The sequence below is a fragment of the Sturnira hondurensis genome, unplaced genomic scaffold (genome assembly GCF_014824575.4).
Source record: "Sturnira hondurensis isolate 20B ecotype Veracruz unplaced genomic scaffold, ASM1482457v3 Scaffold0002840, whole genome shotgun sequence".
NCBI classification, from domain to species: domain Eukaryota; kingdom Metazoa; phylum Chordata; class Mammalia; order Chiroptera; family Phyllostomidae; genus Sturnira; species Sturnira hondurensis.
This window is the reverse complement of record NW_028075471.1, coordinates 2427724-2444871: the sequence shown is the minus strand read 5'-3', so window position 1 is coordinate 2444871 and position 17148 is coordinate 2427724. Positions and strand designations below refer to the sequence as shown.

The 17148-nt window shown below is 40.1% G+C and overlaps 1 protein-coding gene across 1 annotated transcript in view; it reads left to right on the top strand.

The window, feature by feature from the left end:
* The window catches only part of ERC2 (ELKS/RAB6-interacting/CAST family member 2), a 669672-nt gene that overhangs the window by 465791 nt on the left and 186733 nt on the right, over window positions 1-17148 (top strand). Inside the window, exon 12 of the mRNA XM_037041287.1 lies at window positions 15003-15137. Within this exon, the coding sequence (XP_036897182.1) occupies window positions 15003-15137 (135 nt within the window). The remainder of the gene's footprint in view (window positions 1-15002; window positions 15138-17148) is intronic.

Here is a 17148-nt window from a genome sequence, read left to right as displayed (position 1 = left end):
AGGGGTGCTGACCCCAAGACAGTCAAAAATTGGGGTATAACTTTTGGGCCCCCCAAAAAAACTTAACTACAGTTGTCCCTCGGTATCCACAGGGAATTGGTTCCAGGGTCCCCCACAAATGCCAAGGCCTGATGCTGAAGTCCCTTGTAAAAAATGGTGTAAAGCAATATACAGAGTCAATCCTCAGCATCATGGGATTCCCAACTGAGAATGGAAAATACTGTTTTTCATTCTCAGTTGGTTGAATCCATGCATACAAAACCTGGGGATACACAGGAATGCCTGTATATTTATTGAAAAAAAATCAACCTATAAATGAAGCCATGCATTTCAAATTCATGTTATTCAAAGGTCAACTGTATATACAGCCTTTGAAGGCATACTTTTTGAAAATGTGATGCTTCTTAGCTGAGAAGGCTATCTAATACAATGCAAGACATACTTAGAATTGAGAAGTATCTCAGTAAGATGGAACTGTGAACCCAAATTTAGATAGGAGAAGTCTAAAGCAATAAGGAAAAAATGAAGCTTATACTTAAAATTGAAACCCTGGTGTGTGTGTGTGTGTGTGTGTGTGAATAGCAGAGGAACTGCCCACGAGGATATGCATTTAATTCATTGAAAATCTAAACATGAGTTATCATGACACAGCAGATGTTAAGAAATCAATGCAATGTAGGAGTATATTAATTATTTTAAAATAGTGTTTAGTGGAGGTAAAGAATTGCATTCAGACCTTGTGCAGGAAATTCCCTAAGAGAATCCCTGACACATTGTATGTTGGGGGTACAGAGAAGGGACTGACCAATCAAGAGGACACAGAATACTTAGGCTAGATAAGCTAGAGGCAATGGGCATAACTGCAATTAAATGTCTAAAACCCTCAGCACCCTCCAAAGAGGCAGAATTAGGGCAAGAAGACTGAAACTGCAGCCAAAAGCTCCACATATGTCAGGCAAGGAGGACATCCCATTTAAGCCATTTAATACTTTGTCTCATAAGCAATTGATTTCCCCATCCCTATTGATAATGCATCCTCCATGGCAGCTGTAGGGGAATTCCTGCTTGGGTAAGAAGCTTGTACTAGATTCTTTCTACCAACACATGCATGATGAGTGTTATTTACATGTCTAGTATTCTTCCATGGATGACCCAGACTTTGAAAAATAAAGAAAATATTTTGCAGAGAAGTAAAACCTCATTTTAACTGCTAACACTAGGGGTCCTGTTAATGAAAATGGTTCACCTATAACCACCACCTGCTAGGGCTGCAGCACAGAAGGAAGGGGCTGCCTCTGTCCCCCAGCACACCAACTAGCTCAGGCTTCCCCCTTTCTCTCTCCTGCTCGGATAAACATTTCAGACGTTAACATGTTCCTTGGATCATGGCATCCTCAAATCTTCCCTGTCTATGCACATTTCCCTTTCCCACTTAGCCTGCTTTTAGTTGCTTTCTGCCCACTTTTACTTAGGTTCCTCTTCTCCTGAAAGCAGCTACCACTAACTTTCTTTATATACAATTCTTTTCATAAGCAGCAAGTAAAAAGTTCCCCAAACCTTTCCCTCTAAGACTAGACAAAAGGACATAAAGAGAGGATCATGTATAGTGGAATAGAACTGACCAATAAATGAATGAAAAGATGCTCAGCTTCAATTATAATTAGGGAAGTGTGAATGGTATGCAATTTTCTATGTACCAGATTTTTAAATTTTTTATTGTTGTTCAAGTACAGTTGTCCATTTCCTCCCCACAACTCCCCCCACCCAAGCCATCCACACTTTCCATCTTTGATCCTACCCCTTTGTTTGGTTTTGTCCATGTGTCCTTTATAGATGTTTCTGAAAACCTTTCCCCTCATTTCCCCGCATTATCTCCTCCCACCTCCCTTCTGGTTACTGTCAATTTGTTCTTAATTTCAATGTCTCTGGTTATATTTTTTTCTTTTTTCTTTTGTTGATTATGTTCCAGTCAAAGGTGAAATCATATGGTATTCATCTTTCACTGTCTGGCTTATTGCACTTAGCATAATGCTCTCCAGTTCCATCCATGCTGTCACAAAGGATAGGAGCTCCTTTATTCTTGCATAGTATTCCATCATGTAAATGTAGTATAGTTTTTTGATCCATTCACTTACTGATGGGCACTTTGGTTGCTTCCAGCACTTAACTATTGTAAATTGTGTTGCTATGAACATTGGGGCGCATAGATTCTTTTGGATTGGTGTTGCAGAATTCTTTTGGTATAATCCCAGCAGTGGAATTGCCAGGTTAAAAGGCAGTTCCGTTTTTAGTTTTCTGAGGAAATTCCATATAATTTTCCACAGTGGCTGTACCAGTCTTCATTCCCACCAACAGTGCACTAGGGTTCCCTCTACTCTACATCTTCTCCAACAGTTGTTGTTTGTTGATTTGTTTATGATGGCCATTCTGACCAGGGTGAAGTGGTTACCTCATTGTGGTTTTAGTTTGCATCTCTCTGATGGCTAGTGATGATGAGCATCTTTTCATGTGTCTCTGGACCCTCTGTATGTCCTCCTTGGAGAAGTGTCTATTGAAGTCTTTTGCCCATTTTTTTTTTTTTTTTTTTGCCCATTTCTTAATTGGGTTGTTTGTCTTCTTGGAGTGGAGTCATGTAAATTCTTTATATATTTTGCAGATCAAACCCTTGTCTGAGATATCATTGGAAAATATGTTTTCCCATATGGTTGGTCCTCTTTTCATTTTAATGCTGTTTTCTTTAGCTGTGCAGAGCTTTTTGTTTTGATGAGATCCTATTTGCTTATTCTTTCCTTTATGTCCCTTGCTTTAGGGGACATATCTGTGAAGATGTTGCTGTGTGGAATATCTGAGATTTTCTTGCCAAAGTTTTCCTCTAGGACTTTTATGGTGTCACTACATATATTTAAGTCCTTAATCCACTTTGAATTTATTTTAGTGTATGGTGTAAGTTGGTGATAGAGTTTCTTTTCTTTTCTTTTTTTTTTTCCGCATGTAGCTATCCAGATCTCCCAACACCATATGTGGAAGAGGCTATTTTTGCTCAATGTTATGCTTCTTCCCCTTTGTCAGATATTAATTGACCATGAAGACTTGGGTTCATTTCCAGGCTCTCTAATCTGTTCCATTAGTCTATGTGTCTGTTCTTAGGCCAGTACCAGGCTGTTTTGCTTACAGTGGCTTTGTAATACTGTTTGGTATTAGATATTGTGATCCCTCCTACTTTGTTCTTCTTTCTCAAAATTGTTGTGGCTATTCAGGGTCATTTATGGTTCCATATAAATTTCTGAAATGTTTGTTTGACCTCTGTGAAATATGTCATTGGTACTTTAATAGGGATTGAGTTGAATGTATAAATTGCTTTGGGTAGTATGGAAATTTTGATTGTTAATTCTTATGATCCATGAGTATCCATGTACCGTATTTTTGAAGATTAAAGAATTTGAATAGATTATGTGTTGGTACAATATAAGCAAAAAGATGCAGACTGGAAGTTGGCCAACATTTTTGAAGAGAAATTTGGTGATATCCTTCAAAGTTTAAAATATGTATGCTCTATTCCAGGAATCTTTTTCAAATTTCTTTATTTAGCACATTATAGAAATAGCTATTATATGTTTAAGCACCCATCTTTGTTGAAAACAAGTACATGAGGACAGGCAAAGCTATTTCTTTGGAAAAGTATTCTTTGAAGCATTGTTGGAGTAATGAATAACTGGACATGACTTAAATGGCCATTATTCATTCACTCATTCAACAGACATTTGTTATGCACCAGACAATGTTTAACATGCTTGGGATGCATCTTGGAACAAAATATACAAAGATTTCTGCCCACTATCTTAGTACATCAATAGAAGATTGATAACTAAAGAGAATATATGGATAGAATGGAATAGTATTTATCCATTAAAAATTCGGTAGCTGAACATGATCTTGACATGGAAGGATGGCCAAGACATATTAGACACTTTATTTTTAAAGGATATATGCATGTGTCTGTGCTTGCATTATCTATAAACATTTTCTGGAAAGACTGGCTAAAAACCTTAACAGTAGCAGTGGATATTGGGGTAGGGAGAAACAGAGTATTATTTTTCTTTTTATAAAGTCTTTTGTACTATTTAATTTCTCATAGCTAGTATGTATGTTTTATATAATGAAAAACTTATAGATATCATAAAAAGGAAGAAATCATAAAGCTAAATCAGTAGTTCTGCTAGAGAACTAAGGCTCATATCTCAAAGAACATGGAAAATTCCATAACCTATCTGTAGGCATTGAGACCAAATGATTAGGTGTTTGAGGCTGTTCAGACTGCAAGAATGGAAATTAATACCATAGTACTTTGGAATGTAAAACTAAAGACATGCAGTGGGCCTGTGGCATTACTGGTCATGGGCCTGGTGGACTTGTCTGCATATACAAATCAAATAGGGAGACAGCCAGGGGCAGAGGAAGGGCCTGGACTGACCGGCAGTCAAGTATTCTGGGGCTTCTTCCTGAGTTTGTGACTAAGCTTGTGGCCTAGAAATAACATTGCATGAAGCCAGATTATTCTGGCAAATCCTGATTTGTAGGAGAGAGATTTGAGATAGATCCTGAAATTCTCTGGAGTCTTTGAGAAAATCACTTCAACATCTCCTAGTGCTGTGAAGAAACATTAGTTATATACTTTTTTTTATCTGTTCCTGAGTAGATTCAAGTTTAAATACATTTGGATATTTTGTACTTAACACTATTTCAAGTTCAGGGTCATAGAAAATAAGGCTTTTTGGATTCTACCTTAAACAAGTGACTAAGAGAAATTGACTTTAAGTATGTGTCCCTTGATGAATTTAATCTGATGTGTTGTGGGGGAAAAGCAGTATAATTCAGCACATTGGGCATTTCTAGGAAATTAGAATACAATTTCATCCTTTTTGAAAATTGAATTTCTGTCCAATCCCCAAGCCCAGAAGTTCCACTTTGCCTTGTCTTTGGGGGTAAATTGTCCCAGGGGAAGGGGTGGTGGTTATAAATGAGTTTCATATTGGGGTGCTGGGAGAGTATCACCTTGAAGGAGCGAGTGAGGAGATCTGTGAATGAATGATACATCTGTCTTGTTTGTGTGTCTCTGGGAATGTCCATGGAGACCTTCTATCCAGAGAGAATGTGTGACTCAGACTCTCCTTCCATGTAGAACAAAATTGGTCCTAGGTGGGTAAATCCAGATTATCCCACAAAAGCTAGTGAGAGCACGGAAATCCAAACAGAGGGAGCACATCCCAGCAAGCAAACCAAAGAAAAGATAATTGTAGGAGGGAATGTTTCATAGATTTGGTATTTGGGACACTCCATTGCCATTTCTTCCTTTCCATTTGTTTTCCAACTGATTGGAAAAGTACTAATGAGCGTGTTTACATTTTCTCCAGTTGTTTCACCCAAGTGTGAAAGCAGCTGGGAGAGGAGGTTTGTTCTCTGTCCAAGGCCCCTAGCTGTCTCTCCTTCTGACTGCCTCTCACTCCCCCAGCTTCCAGGCCCCTTCCACCCTGCCAAACCTCTCCTCGCTGTCTCACCACCCCACTCCCTAGGGTTCTTGCTGGGAGCTCTGCTGCTGCTCCTCATTCAGCAGGGCCAGCGGCTCCACCACATGTTTTGTGTTGCTCACATCCTCCTCTCTCTCCCGTTTTGTTGTCATTTGTTTTGTTTTGTTTTGAAAGAGGTGAGATGCAGAGGAAGATTTGGGTTTATCCCCTTCCACTCAGCTTCAGAACTGGGAGCAGGCCCAGATTTCATTTGCTCTGTTTCTATGCTGAGCTCAAAGCTCCTGAAGGAGAACGTCCTTCTCTATTCTGACAATTCTTGGGGACACATTCTCTCCTGGCTGCTCTGAATTTCTAGTCTCTGCTGTTTGCTATGCAGTCCACTCTCAGTTGCTTAGTTTATGCATTCTGATGAGAATGTCTCAGGCTTCAGTCATTTTGAGAACGACCTTCACCATGTCTCCCATGCCCTATTACTTAATTTCTATGAGTTCTCTGATGTGCCCATTCTAATTTATTCAAATGCATTTCAAAGTCAACTCATAACTATTAAAAGGCCATTTACTCTTGTGAGTCATTTTGTGTATCTTCAGGTACGTGACACTGCTTTTTTTTAGCCCTTACTGTGTAAGACTCTCTACTCCTTGGGGCCCCACTGGGTGTTCCCGTTAAACTAGTCACCTGCACTGTCAGTTTTCAGCATATTGGCCAGTTTTGTTAGGCCATGTTCTGGGGTGTTTTGTTTTAAATTCCTTAGTTGAGGAGGTGATTTGGTGATGCCATTTCTGCTTAGGCCAATGGTAATAAATATTTGTTGAATATATGAATTGAATGAATGGAGAACTTTACCTCCTTTATTAGCACAGCTTTAGAGTCTGAATTCCAATGCCTGCAAATATCTGTATCTTTTTCTTTCTTACCTCCTCTCTCTTTTTTTCTTCTTTTCCTCCCTCTCTCCCTTCCTTCCTTTCTTCCCAACCTCCCCTTTTTCCTTCTTTTCTTTTTTTCCTCTTAGTTAAAAAAATGGGATTTGATTTTGAAGCTCATTTTCTGAAGAGACCCATAATAAACTATGCACAGAATGCATCCTTAGTTATTAGGAGGGTCTGGGATTTTTTTTTCAGAGACCCTCTATTGACTCTCTGAGTTGAAACAGTTTAGACTCCACATAAAATATGTGTTGTTTACCCAGGCTCTTCATGCTCTGCATACTGTTACAGTCCTTGAAGAGCTTGTCAGTGACAAGTAAGATAAATGAATGAAGAGGGCTTTACAAGTGTTTAAAAGCTAAGTATAGCATGTGCTGCCCACTACTTAATTAAACAGACCTGTGCTTAACTAAGTAACTTTGTGGTGGAAACTTCTAGAGCCTTCCCCTTCCCCCATGTGTCCCCCACCCATCTCCAAAGGAGAGGCTCAGGATGTTAGGGGGTCCTTGGTTGTCTGCATTTGCTCATGTGTGAGCCTAGGTTCAGAAAGGTTTTACTGGTTGGAGTATTAGTGTAGATGGTGGATAATGACTTTTGAGTTTATATCAGGATAGGTCACCAACATAGACTCCCTTCGGGCTTGATCAAGATTTTATGATGTGTCTGAGTTCCCTCCTTTTCACTTAGAACTTTAAAATCAAAGTGAGTTGCTTCCCTTCTCAGCTCTGATTGGGGTCATTGTCCAGAGAGTCAGAGCCCATTTCCAGATCGAGTTTAATTGCTGTTGTTTTTTTTTTAATGAAGGGTAAGTTTTTATGGATCTGAGCAGCAGGGTACAGTGGTTATGTAGGAAGCTTTGAAATGATAGTTCCAAATCTGCTAGTTGTGTGATGTTTGGTGTGCTTCTTTGTCTTTCTAAGCCTTGGTTTCCTCATCACTAGAGTGAGAATAATGACAGCCTCCGCCAGAGCTGATATTCAAGTCATATATATTTGAGTCACTCTTAGTTCTTAGGAGTTTCTTCCCCTTCCTAGCAGCTATTAAAGATTCTGCATACAGCCTCCTGTAGCCTGCATCACAGGGTCAGTGTGACTGTCCCCATGAGATGACAGGATAAAGTGTTATGTGTGGTAGTAGCAAGGGCTAGGTGAGTGTTGGATACTATCGATGATGGCTCCCTCTCACAGGGCCAGTAGTCTTTCTGCCACTCTTAGGGATCCTAATCTCCACCTTATCAGCAGAGTACACAGAACTCTCTGTACAAATAAATCTCCCTCCATGGTTTGCATTGGCAGGTAGCATAACAGAAGTGATGATGCTTCTGGGCAGTCATTGTACTTAACCTTTTGTGGAATTCACTGGGTTCCTAAAGTGGCAGCAGAAAGTGGTTTACCAGAATAGACTCCCACCATGTTTTTATCAGAAAAAAAGAGCTGCACAAAATATAAAATAAGAAATAAGAACAGTACACCAGTATCTATCCATGGAATAGATAGATACTGGAATGTGGTTCATGCTGAAGATACTCTACCCTACCTCTCTCATTTACCTCTGTTCCAGGAACAGAGGCTCATAGAAAGGTGATCCATTCTGAGTCTCAAAGTGAGTATTTGGTAGAAAAAAAGAATTAGTGCCAGGACTGTGTTAGTTCCCTACAGGAGGTGAAAGATCTAGGTGTTGAGAAATCTCAAGAGCAAAGCAGGAGAAGGCCTGTACCACAGGAATGTGTCCTCTGCAACAGTTAGGCACTGGCTTGTTCATCATTCAACAAAGGTTTGAACTGGTATTCCCACAAAACAGACTCGGAGACAACAATTTTGAGCAGGGGGTTTAATTGGGAGGTGATCCCAAGAAGCATGGTGAAAAAAATAAAATGAGACAATGAAGGCAAAACATGAATAAAGGTGCATGATGGGAAATGTTCTGTTATAGTCAACAAGGCTTGCACCCTGCTGAGGACTTATTGAGACATTCTGGAACATGTTGTAGTGTTGTCCCACTAAGGTGTCAGGGTGCTGGTTATTTATGAATTACTCACCTCCCTCATAGATCGAGAGTTGTTTGGAGAGCCTGAGCTCCCCGTCACTTCTGGTCTGCCTTGTTCCCTGGCCAAACCTGCTCCTGTGCCCAGAGGAAGGCCTCAAGTAGAGAGATGCAGGGGCATGAGGTGGGAAGACAGCAGCACATCTAATATTCTCCATTCAAGCTGCGGGTGACCTCCAGGGTAGAACAAGAGGATGTGGAAAGGCACTAACATTCTCTATAATAATTAAAATAAAATAAGGGTCCTTAAAGAGTAGGTACAAAAATAGCAGCCATGCCCTCTATAGTGACCTACTAATTTTCTGTCTATAAATAAGGACTGAGGGAGGAGTCTTCACCAAAGTTGGGAGGGAGAGTTTCATCAATGTTCTGCTTAGCTGGAGGACTGATGAGCTGAATGAGTTGGGAGAGATCAGACAAATTTTTGAGGCAGGACTGATGCAATAGCAGTGAATTGTGTAGATACTTGTAAAAACATGCATGTCAAGAGATTGGCGCATTTTCCCAGAAATGTCATAGTATGACAAGTGTGAGCTTATATGTATATGGTTATGGCTCTCTTAAATTCCTTCCAAAATGACCCACATTGATAAGTTCTGTTGAGAATTATCTCAAGTATGTTTTCAGCTCTTTCCATATCCAATAAAGGAATGAAGAAAGCAGTATGTGCACACACACACACCCATGTCTTGGGTTTCATTTTTCCATATTGACCTATGTTTCCTCTCAAGGTGATTAGAGGGTGTTTACCATGGAATCTCCCCAGCCCACTTTTCATTATACCTGTATCCATGCCAACTTTTCAAATCTTAGCTCAAGGGGCACCTGACCCATGGAACTAGAAGAGATTTCTCCTGCCTCTGGACATTCATGTAAGCCAATCCCTTGATTCTTGTTTTCCTTCCCATATTGTGTTATCATCAGTTCTCTAATTATTCATATCTTATTCATCTTCACTTTGTCACCATTGTAGGGCTGTGGAGTCGGAAACCTGGGTGAAGTCCTGTTCTTTAACTTACTAGCTGAGCAGTCATGGGCTTCCTTCCTCATGAAAATGGCTACATCAAAAGCAGGGATTTAGTGAAAGCATACTAGTCAAGCACTTAGCCTGACACAAGTGGTACTTGTCTTTGTGGTTGCAGAAGTTTAGTGCATGCTGAATGAATTTCTGTGCAGTATCCACAGTAAAAGCCTTTCCATCATCGATTCTTACTTATTCCCATAAAGTTCCCCAATGCAGCACATTCTCCTAATATGCTGCTTCCTTATCCTTCTGCTTCACTTTCATCCCCCAAGAGTGACCCAAGCATTGGAACCCAGACCCACATGAATGTCCATTGTGATTCATTGCCAGGTGGGCCTGGTGAATGGATATTCAGGAAATCCTTCCTTTCCTCGCTGTCCACTTGTCACCTGGTTTCTCTGTCTTTTACTCAGAAATAAGAACTGTTGATCTTGCTATGATTTAGCAAAAATAAGATTGGTAGAATAGTTCTGGACTATTTTGGATTTTCCTGGAAAGGGAGAGGGAGAAAAGAAAACCTGATAGGGTAAAACATAATTGCTATTGTATGCTATTATCTTCATATCCCATAGCAACAAATCTTATGGTATTTTTTCTTATTTAAACCATATTCATGAAAATTTTATTGTTAACTTGATCCAGATGACTGATCAAAGCATAGTTTGTTATTGCCACCTTGCTAAAATATTTTAAAGGCAGTTTTAATATTACACTTTATAGCTACATATTGCCATTAAGCTGTTGAGTCTATTACTGGTCAATCAAGGATTTTAATTTTGTTTCAAGAGCTCCTTGGATAAGCTCTTCAGAAGTGTCAAGAGAGATGGAATAAATGGCACCTTTTCGCAGATGGTGTTCATCAGGGATTTTAGTTAATGGAGCAAGTTTCGGTTGTCTTTGGTTGGCTTTTGGTGCTAACAAAAGTATTCTAAGTCCCATGCTCTTCCAAAGGTTAGGGGATAGTAACAAAATGAACCCCATAATAAGCAATTCCCTTTATCATTAATGAAACAAGTAACAAGGGACATGATGGAGTATATTCCTGGATCCATTTTACTAAAGAGTAGAGTATTTCTCGGAGAAGACCAATTTTACTTTTCCAACAGCCCGAAGTTATACATTTATCTTGCTCTCTCCACTTCCAAGAATAACAGTAATCACAAACAAACATACAACAGGAACAGTTAAACTATCTTTTGGAAAGTTACACACTCAACTGGCCCATCCTAGAGGCTGATTGTGTATTTTTCCTTTCATTTGTTCCAGTAGCCTATACTCCTTCCATTCATTCCTTCATTTATTCATATATATATATTTTTTTCAACAGACATTAATTACTACTTATACACCAGATTCTGTGCTAGGTGGTGGGTATACGGGTGATTAAGACAATAGCATTTCCCTCAAGATATTTTTACTCTAGTGGTGAAGAAAGCCAAGAAAGCACATAGTTATTTACCATTCACCGAGGGAAGTGCTGTGATGGGATAGGGGGTTGAAGGAGGGTTTGGGATTCTGGGGAAGGCAGTGGAAGAGAACTCACTCTCTTCTGAGGTGGGCTTAGGGAAGGCATTTCTGGGAGTGAGAGTGTTGAAGCTAAAACCAGATGAACTAATGGGTATAACTCAGGTAAAGGTAGAGGATGAAGCCATGACAGGAACAGAGACAACATACCCAGGGTGAAAGAGAGGGGGAAGCAGCTGTGAGGCTCGAAAGTAAAGAGCAGTAACCTCCCAAGAACCTTATAAGCTGCAGAGTAAATGGGACTATTTTCCTGAGGGCAGTGGGGCCTCTGAGGAACTTGAAGCCAGGGAGTGACTGCCTTTAAGTTGCTCACTTCAGGGAGTATCATTCTGGCTACAGGTTGTGTTCAATGGGAGGCAAGAGTACAACAGGAGAACTTTTAGGGTCCAATTGCCCTGGAGAAATAAGGTGGTACCTGGAAGGAAAAGGAGGTAGAGAATGAAATCTGATTAGATCTGTCTCAGAAGTCATAACATGATATCATAAAATGAATATAACACAGCCGAAAGTGAAGTGTCAGGTCATTTGGTAGACACTGAAAAAGAAATTAAAATGGGCTTCAGTGAATTGCTAAATGAGTCTGAGTTCCTGAGTGCAGTGCATTGGAAAGCTATCCCTCTCCAACCCTGTATTAGTATTCCTGGGAATTCTGCTATGACTGCCCAAAAGATTTGCTGTTTAAATCTTTGTGGTAGGCACCTCGTGTTGTCTGATGGCTATGGGAATATGAACCAGTATGCATGGAATCACCCAGTAAATGTATCAGAAGTGACTTGAACAAATGGTATTCTTGTTCCAAATCTTGTTAAAATTTTCTGCAGGCTTTTTTCTCCATCAACCTTTAGGGAGTCTTATTCATGGTTTCCTATCCGTCCAGACCAGTTTTGGTGTGTTAGGAAACCAATACAATTGGGTAGTGATGAGAATAGGTGGTGTAGATAAAAAAACAAATTAAAGGAGATATATTTTCAATCTGAGAATTAGCAAGCAGGATTGGTCAAACTTTCTTGTAGGGGGAAAAACTAGCAACCAGTCTGTAAGAAATCGGTCACAGTTTAGGGGATATGTTACAAGCAAGATAAATAAAAGTAGTCTAGAGTATCAGGCCAAACTCTCATTTTTCATCTCCGTTTCATGCTCTTCTCTTCCAGCCGAGACTAATCAAAAGAAGCCTCTTCCGCTCACAATTGCTCTGTGTACATTTCCCCCAGATCTGGTATTCACATGAACAATGTGGTTTATTTATATTTCAGCACCAAATTGGAAAGATGACATCATTCATTTACAGTCTTTATCCCATGACATGCCTACTCTCCAACACCTCATTTCAGCAGACACATTTAGGACTGCATATAGCATCTTGTTTAGCTTGTACATTCTTTTATGGGATACAGTTCAAAGGTAGGGAACTTTAGGCTTGTCACTGGTAAGAAAATAATCTCATAAAATCACAGGAGCTTCCCCAAAGGATAAGGACATTATGATATTTACAATAGCAGTTATTATTTGTTCATTTAGGCTCCATCGTTCATTCTTGGGCAAGTCCCTTCCTTATTGACCATAACAGATCTTATAATTCCCTTTAGGCCCTTGGAATTCTATTAGAAGACACAATTCCAGATTTATTAGTTCACAAGTTCAAAAGTACAGGCCCCTAACAATACTGGAATTTTACATGTGAACACTGAATTTCAGAATGTCCTACACAAGGGTAGGCTGTGTAAGGGAAATCTCAGTACTTGGTTGGCAACAGCCCCGCTGACCTTCTGTTTCTCACAAGACATAACTTGTCCATTGGGTCTTCTGATACTTTAAGTGTCCAAGTGAAGAATAGAAATGCTATCAGCTGCCAAAGGTTGCCTGGGGTTTTTAATTTGTTATTTCACCCCAATTTTATTGATTTTATCCATATAATGCATTTTTTTACATCTGCTCTGGGGCTGTTCAAATATCGTACACATTTCAAAAAATGAAATGAGTAAATCATGAGACATCCTTTGGCAGGTAGAATAGAGATGTGAGGTGTTTTGAAAACTTAACAGAATCAAGGCATGTATGAGAAAGCTATTTCTACCTGTTCAGCTGTTTGCCATTTTTGCTAGTGACATGGCAAAGAGAAAAGTCTAGTGATTAAGAATTGGAGTTCCCAGAAAACCCCCATTGTCTATGTCAAGAACGAAGCTCTGGGGGCTGAAATCTATGCGTTGATTGCAAAATGGGGATAGTAATAATTCCTCCCAGGAAAGTTTTAAGGATAAGTTAGATTGTGTGTGAAAAATACTGTGAGAATAAAGTATGCAAGGTCCAGAATTATTATCAGTGTATTATTTATATCACATAATAAAATTCCAACCGGTTTGGAGGTGTTGCTAGCCTCTGACTTCCAACACTCTTAAAGTGCTGATGGCTCGTTGTCATCCCTAGCTACCAGGGAGCTTGTGATGCCGATTCATGAGATATTTTCAACTCTCAGTGACCTTCTCTGGCTGGAAATAAATCTCATCTTGCCCCTAGAAGGGCAGCACCTGTCAAAAATCATGGCCCTTCTTCCCTTCTCTCATTGTAGCAACACGCATGTGCATCTACATTTGCTAGACCATGTGCTAGATTCTGGGGTGAGGCAGATGGAAGAAAGGTGGACAGACAAATCCATGGTTACAGAGTGGTAGTAAGCCAGAAGTGCACATCACCTAGTCTCAAGGGTGCTGTCAGGAAAAGGCTGTGAGTTGGCCAGACCCTGAAGTTAGAGGTGAGGCAAGGTGGCTGGGGGAACTGTCTCAGGCACAGAAAATAGGCATCAAGAAGGAGAAGTGTCTTAAAGTAAACAATGGCAGTAATAGTTATAATAGCATTTGACTTTTCTTGTGAGCCACTGTATGCCAGGTCCTGAACTGATGCTTGAAGTTCATCATTAGGAGGGTGGCATTATTACTCCCATTTTAGAGTTGAGGAACTTGAGGCATATGAAAATAGTTAACCCAAGAACTTATACACATGCCCAATGGACATGGACAATGAAGGGGGTTTGCCTGGGGGAGTCAGGGATACTGGGTGGGGGAGGACAAAGGGGGAAAATTGGGACAACTATAATAGCATAATCAATAAAACTTAAATCCAGACAGTCTTATCTTTAAATCCACATTTATAGGCTTTCTGGGATGGATATTTTTATCTTCCTTTTTCCATGGTCTTTAGGTATTTTCTAAATTCTGTGACTCTGTTAAGCGAATTCACTGCCTTTATGTTATTGCCATGCATAGCAAAACAATACAATAAAACAATTCTGTGGCCCAAAGGTTTTTACTATGACACCTAGTTGCCTCCTGTGACAAACAGTGGGAAGTAAATTAGAGCAGTCAGCTCTTCACCATTGACTCTGCTCCTTTTGCTCAGTCTTCTCCCAAAAGTTGTCAGTTAAAATGTCCATAGCATGCCCATTTACCAGAAGTCATCATCGCAGCAAACCATCTCCATTAACATTTTTTGCATTTGGTAGCATTCAAGTGGATTTCTCTGCTTTGTCTCTCAAAACCATCATTTGTCTGTGGCTCTGTCTCCATCCAGTCCTTTCCCATCTTTTCATTTAGGGCTTCCTTCTCTTGCTTGCTCTAGAATGTAGGACATAATTGTTGGCAGTGTGTGATCCTAAGCTTTCTCTGGATCTCTGTGATTGTTTGATATGCACCTTAGGAATTGTCCATTCTTTGTCCCTTTTAAATCATGTGGGAGAAGTACATTTACATCTACAAATATAGGTCCAAGAACATACTAGCCTCACAGATATGACAAAGCCTCTTTCACCAAAGCATGGTGCATTCTTCTTTAAGTGTCATTGACTAAATATAAAAATTTCTGGATTAGGAACAAAGGGAGCCCTCTAGGTGCTATAATGATACCATGAGTCTCTTTGGCTGGTCGTCTAGCTCCTGATGGAATCTCCCCTGATTTTTGTGTGCACAGACCCAGAACAGAATGAAGCTGATGGCGGACAACTATGACGAGGACCACCACCATTACCACCACCACCACCATCACCACCACCACCGATCTCCTGGGAGGTCGCAGCATTCCAATCACAGGCCCTCTCCCGACCAGGTCAGTTTCATTGCCGCTTACCTCCAGGACCCCTTTTACCCCTTGGATATTTTAAGATAAAATAAATAATCCTCAAGAAATAATAAACAGCATAAAGTGATACGTTCTTTGAACTGAAACTAATAGCTTTGGTATTTATTTCCATCACTCAAGGAATCTAAATGTTTTCCTTTCTCCTTCCTCTTTAAGGTTTTGTCTGTTCTTGTTTATGTTATGCATTTTCTTTCCTCCCCTCCTTTCTTCTTTCATAGATATGTCATCTATTGCTGGCTCAGTATCTAATGGTGGGTTACTTTGGAATGTCTTTTTCAGAGTTTTAAGAGAAAGCACTTTGTTTCCGTGAGCTTGGCAACCAGAGAAGTTTTGAGTTTGCTGAGTGCTTTTCTAGAAAATTCCTGAGTGATGCAAATTAACAGTGGGGTAAAACAATATGAAAAAAAATCAGTTTTGCTTGCATTTTAGCCAGTGAAGTCAAGGGGTCTGGTTTATTTGGTTTGGATACTATCTTCTCCCTTGACTAAGTAAAGCAAGTGAAAAGATGAATTGACAAAAACAATAATTTCCTGTGATTTTAACTATTTTACATTAGCCCACCAAATACAAAAACTACTTATAGCATTTGGTATTAAAACTCTTGAAGATGAGTTTAGTGGAAACTATTAAATTAAATGCAAACTAGCAGGATGATATAGTCAACAGTAGCAGTATCTCCACCTTGATCATACCATTACATTTTCTTTGTGATCCTAGTATAACAGGCAGAAAATTTCAAGAGGAGTAGGGCATAGGTGATGGAATACACTCATCTGGATAAGTGTGAATGCCTTTGTTATATATTTCTGAGTATGTGATGGGAGGACTTACTGACATTACCTATGTGAAGACGGTTTGAATTGTTTGTTGGAGGGAGAGGTGCTTAATATGCTTCAGATGGTTTGGTTCCATTTTCACTTCACATCACTAACATCCCAAAGGAGGTTAAGATTTTAGGTGTCCAAGATGGTTTGTCAGGAGTACAACTCCAAGGGGAGCCGTTTGTATAGTATATGACATAAAAAGGCTCCCCGGAGCAAGCAATGAGGTCACTCCAACCAGGAAGTCCCATACCCTCACCCCCAGCTTGGCCGTACCCTCGTCCTGGGAAACATTTGTCCTCAGAGACCTCAATGCTGCAGAAGGTGTTCACACACAGGACACCTCAGTATCTGAGGCCAAGTACAGAGAGATACCAGTTTATGTTATTAGCTAAAAATTGCTCCCAATTTGGAGATCAGCAAAGTGCAGAGAAATATTATTTTTATGTCATTATCTTGTATGACTGTGGTTTTAGTTGGATTTGGTTTTATTTCTTCACTTCTCATTCCTCATAACAAATACCCTCCCCCCTAACATGTTGCAGTATGACTGGCATCCTGCTGACCAGATCTCTTCATTCTCATTCTTAGTCCCTACCCATTGTTCCTTAACCTTCTCCCATCAGGGGTGAGTGTCAGGTTTTATCCATGCTCCTGGAAGGCTTCCTCCAAGAGAAACAGGAACTATAGAAGCTGAAAGAAGGGTTTGGAGCCCCACTGGGGGACTGGATCACATGAGGATGTGTTGAGATCACAGACAGGCTTGTTTCATCACAGAGACACATATGCTAATACGTCCTCCTACCAACAGGGTAGCAGATCAAATTTATCTGCCTTGCGAATGATATTTCTCACAAAAGCTTATCTCTTGCTACTTTCTCAGAGGTCTTTAATCATAAATTAGAATGCTTGCCTGCTTGGTTGGTCCTCTTATGCTTGTCCACTGACATGAGAGGTTGTCACAGGGCAGAAATCATGGCTCAGGGGTGGTGCCCTTTCCAGAAGAGTGAGCATTCTTTGAGGAGTGTCTGGCTAAGATGTGTCGTCAGGACCTCTGACACACCTTTGTCAGTGCTACTGTTAGGAAGATGGTGATGCCCTTTCACTCTCACATCCTTCATTTCAGTGCCCACTCTGAGCAACTCATGGACACAGAA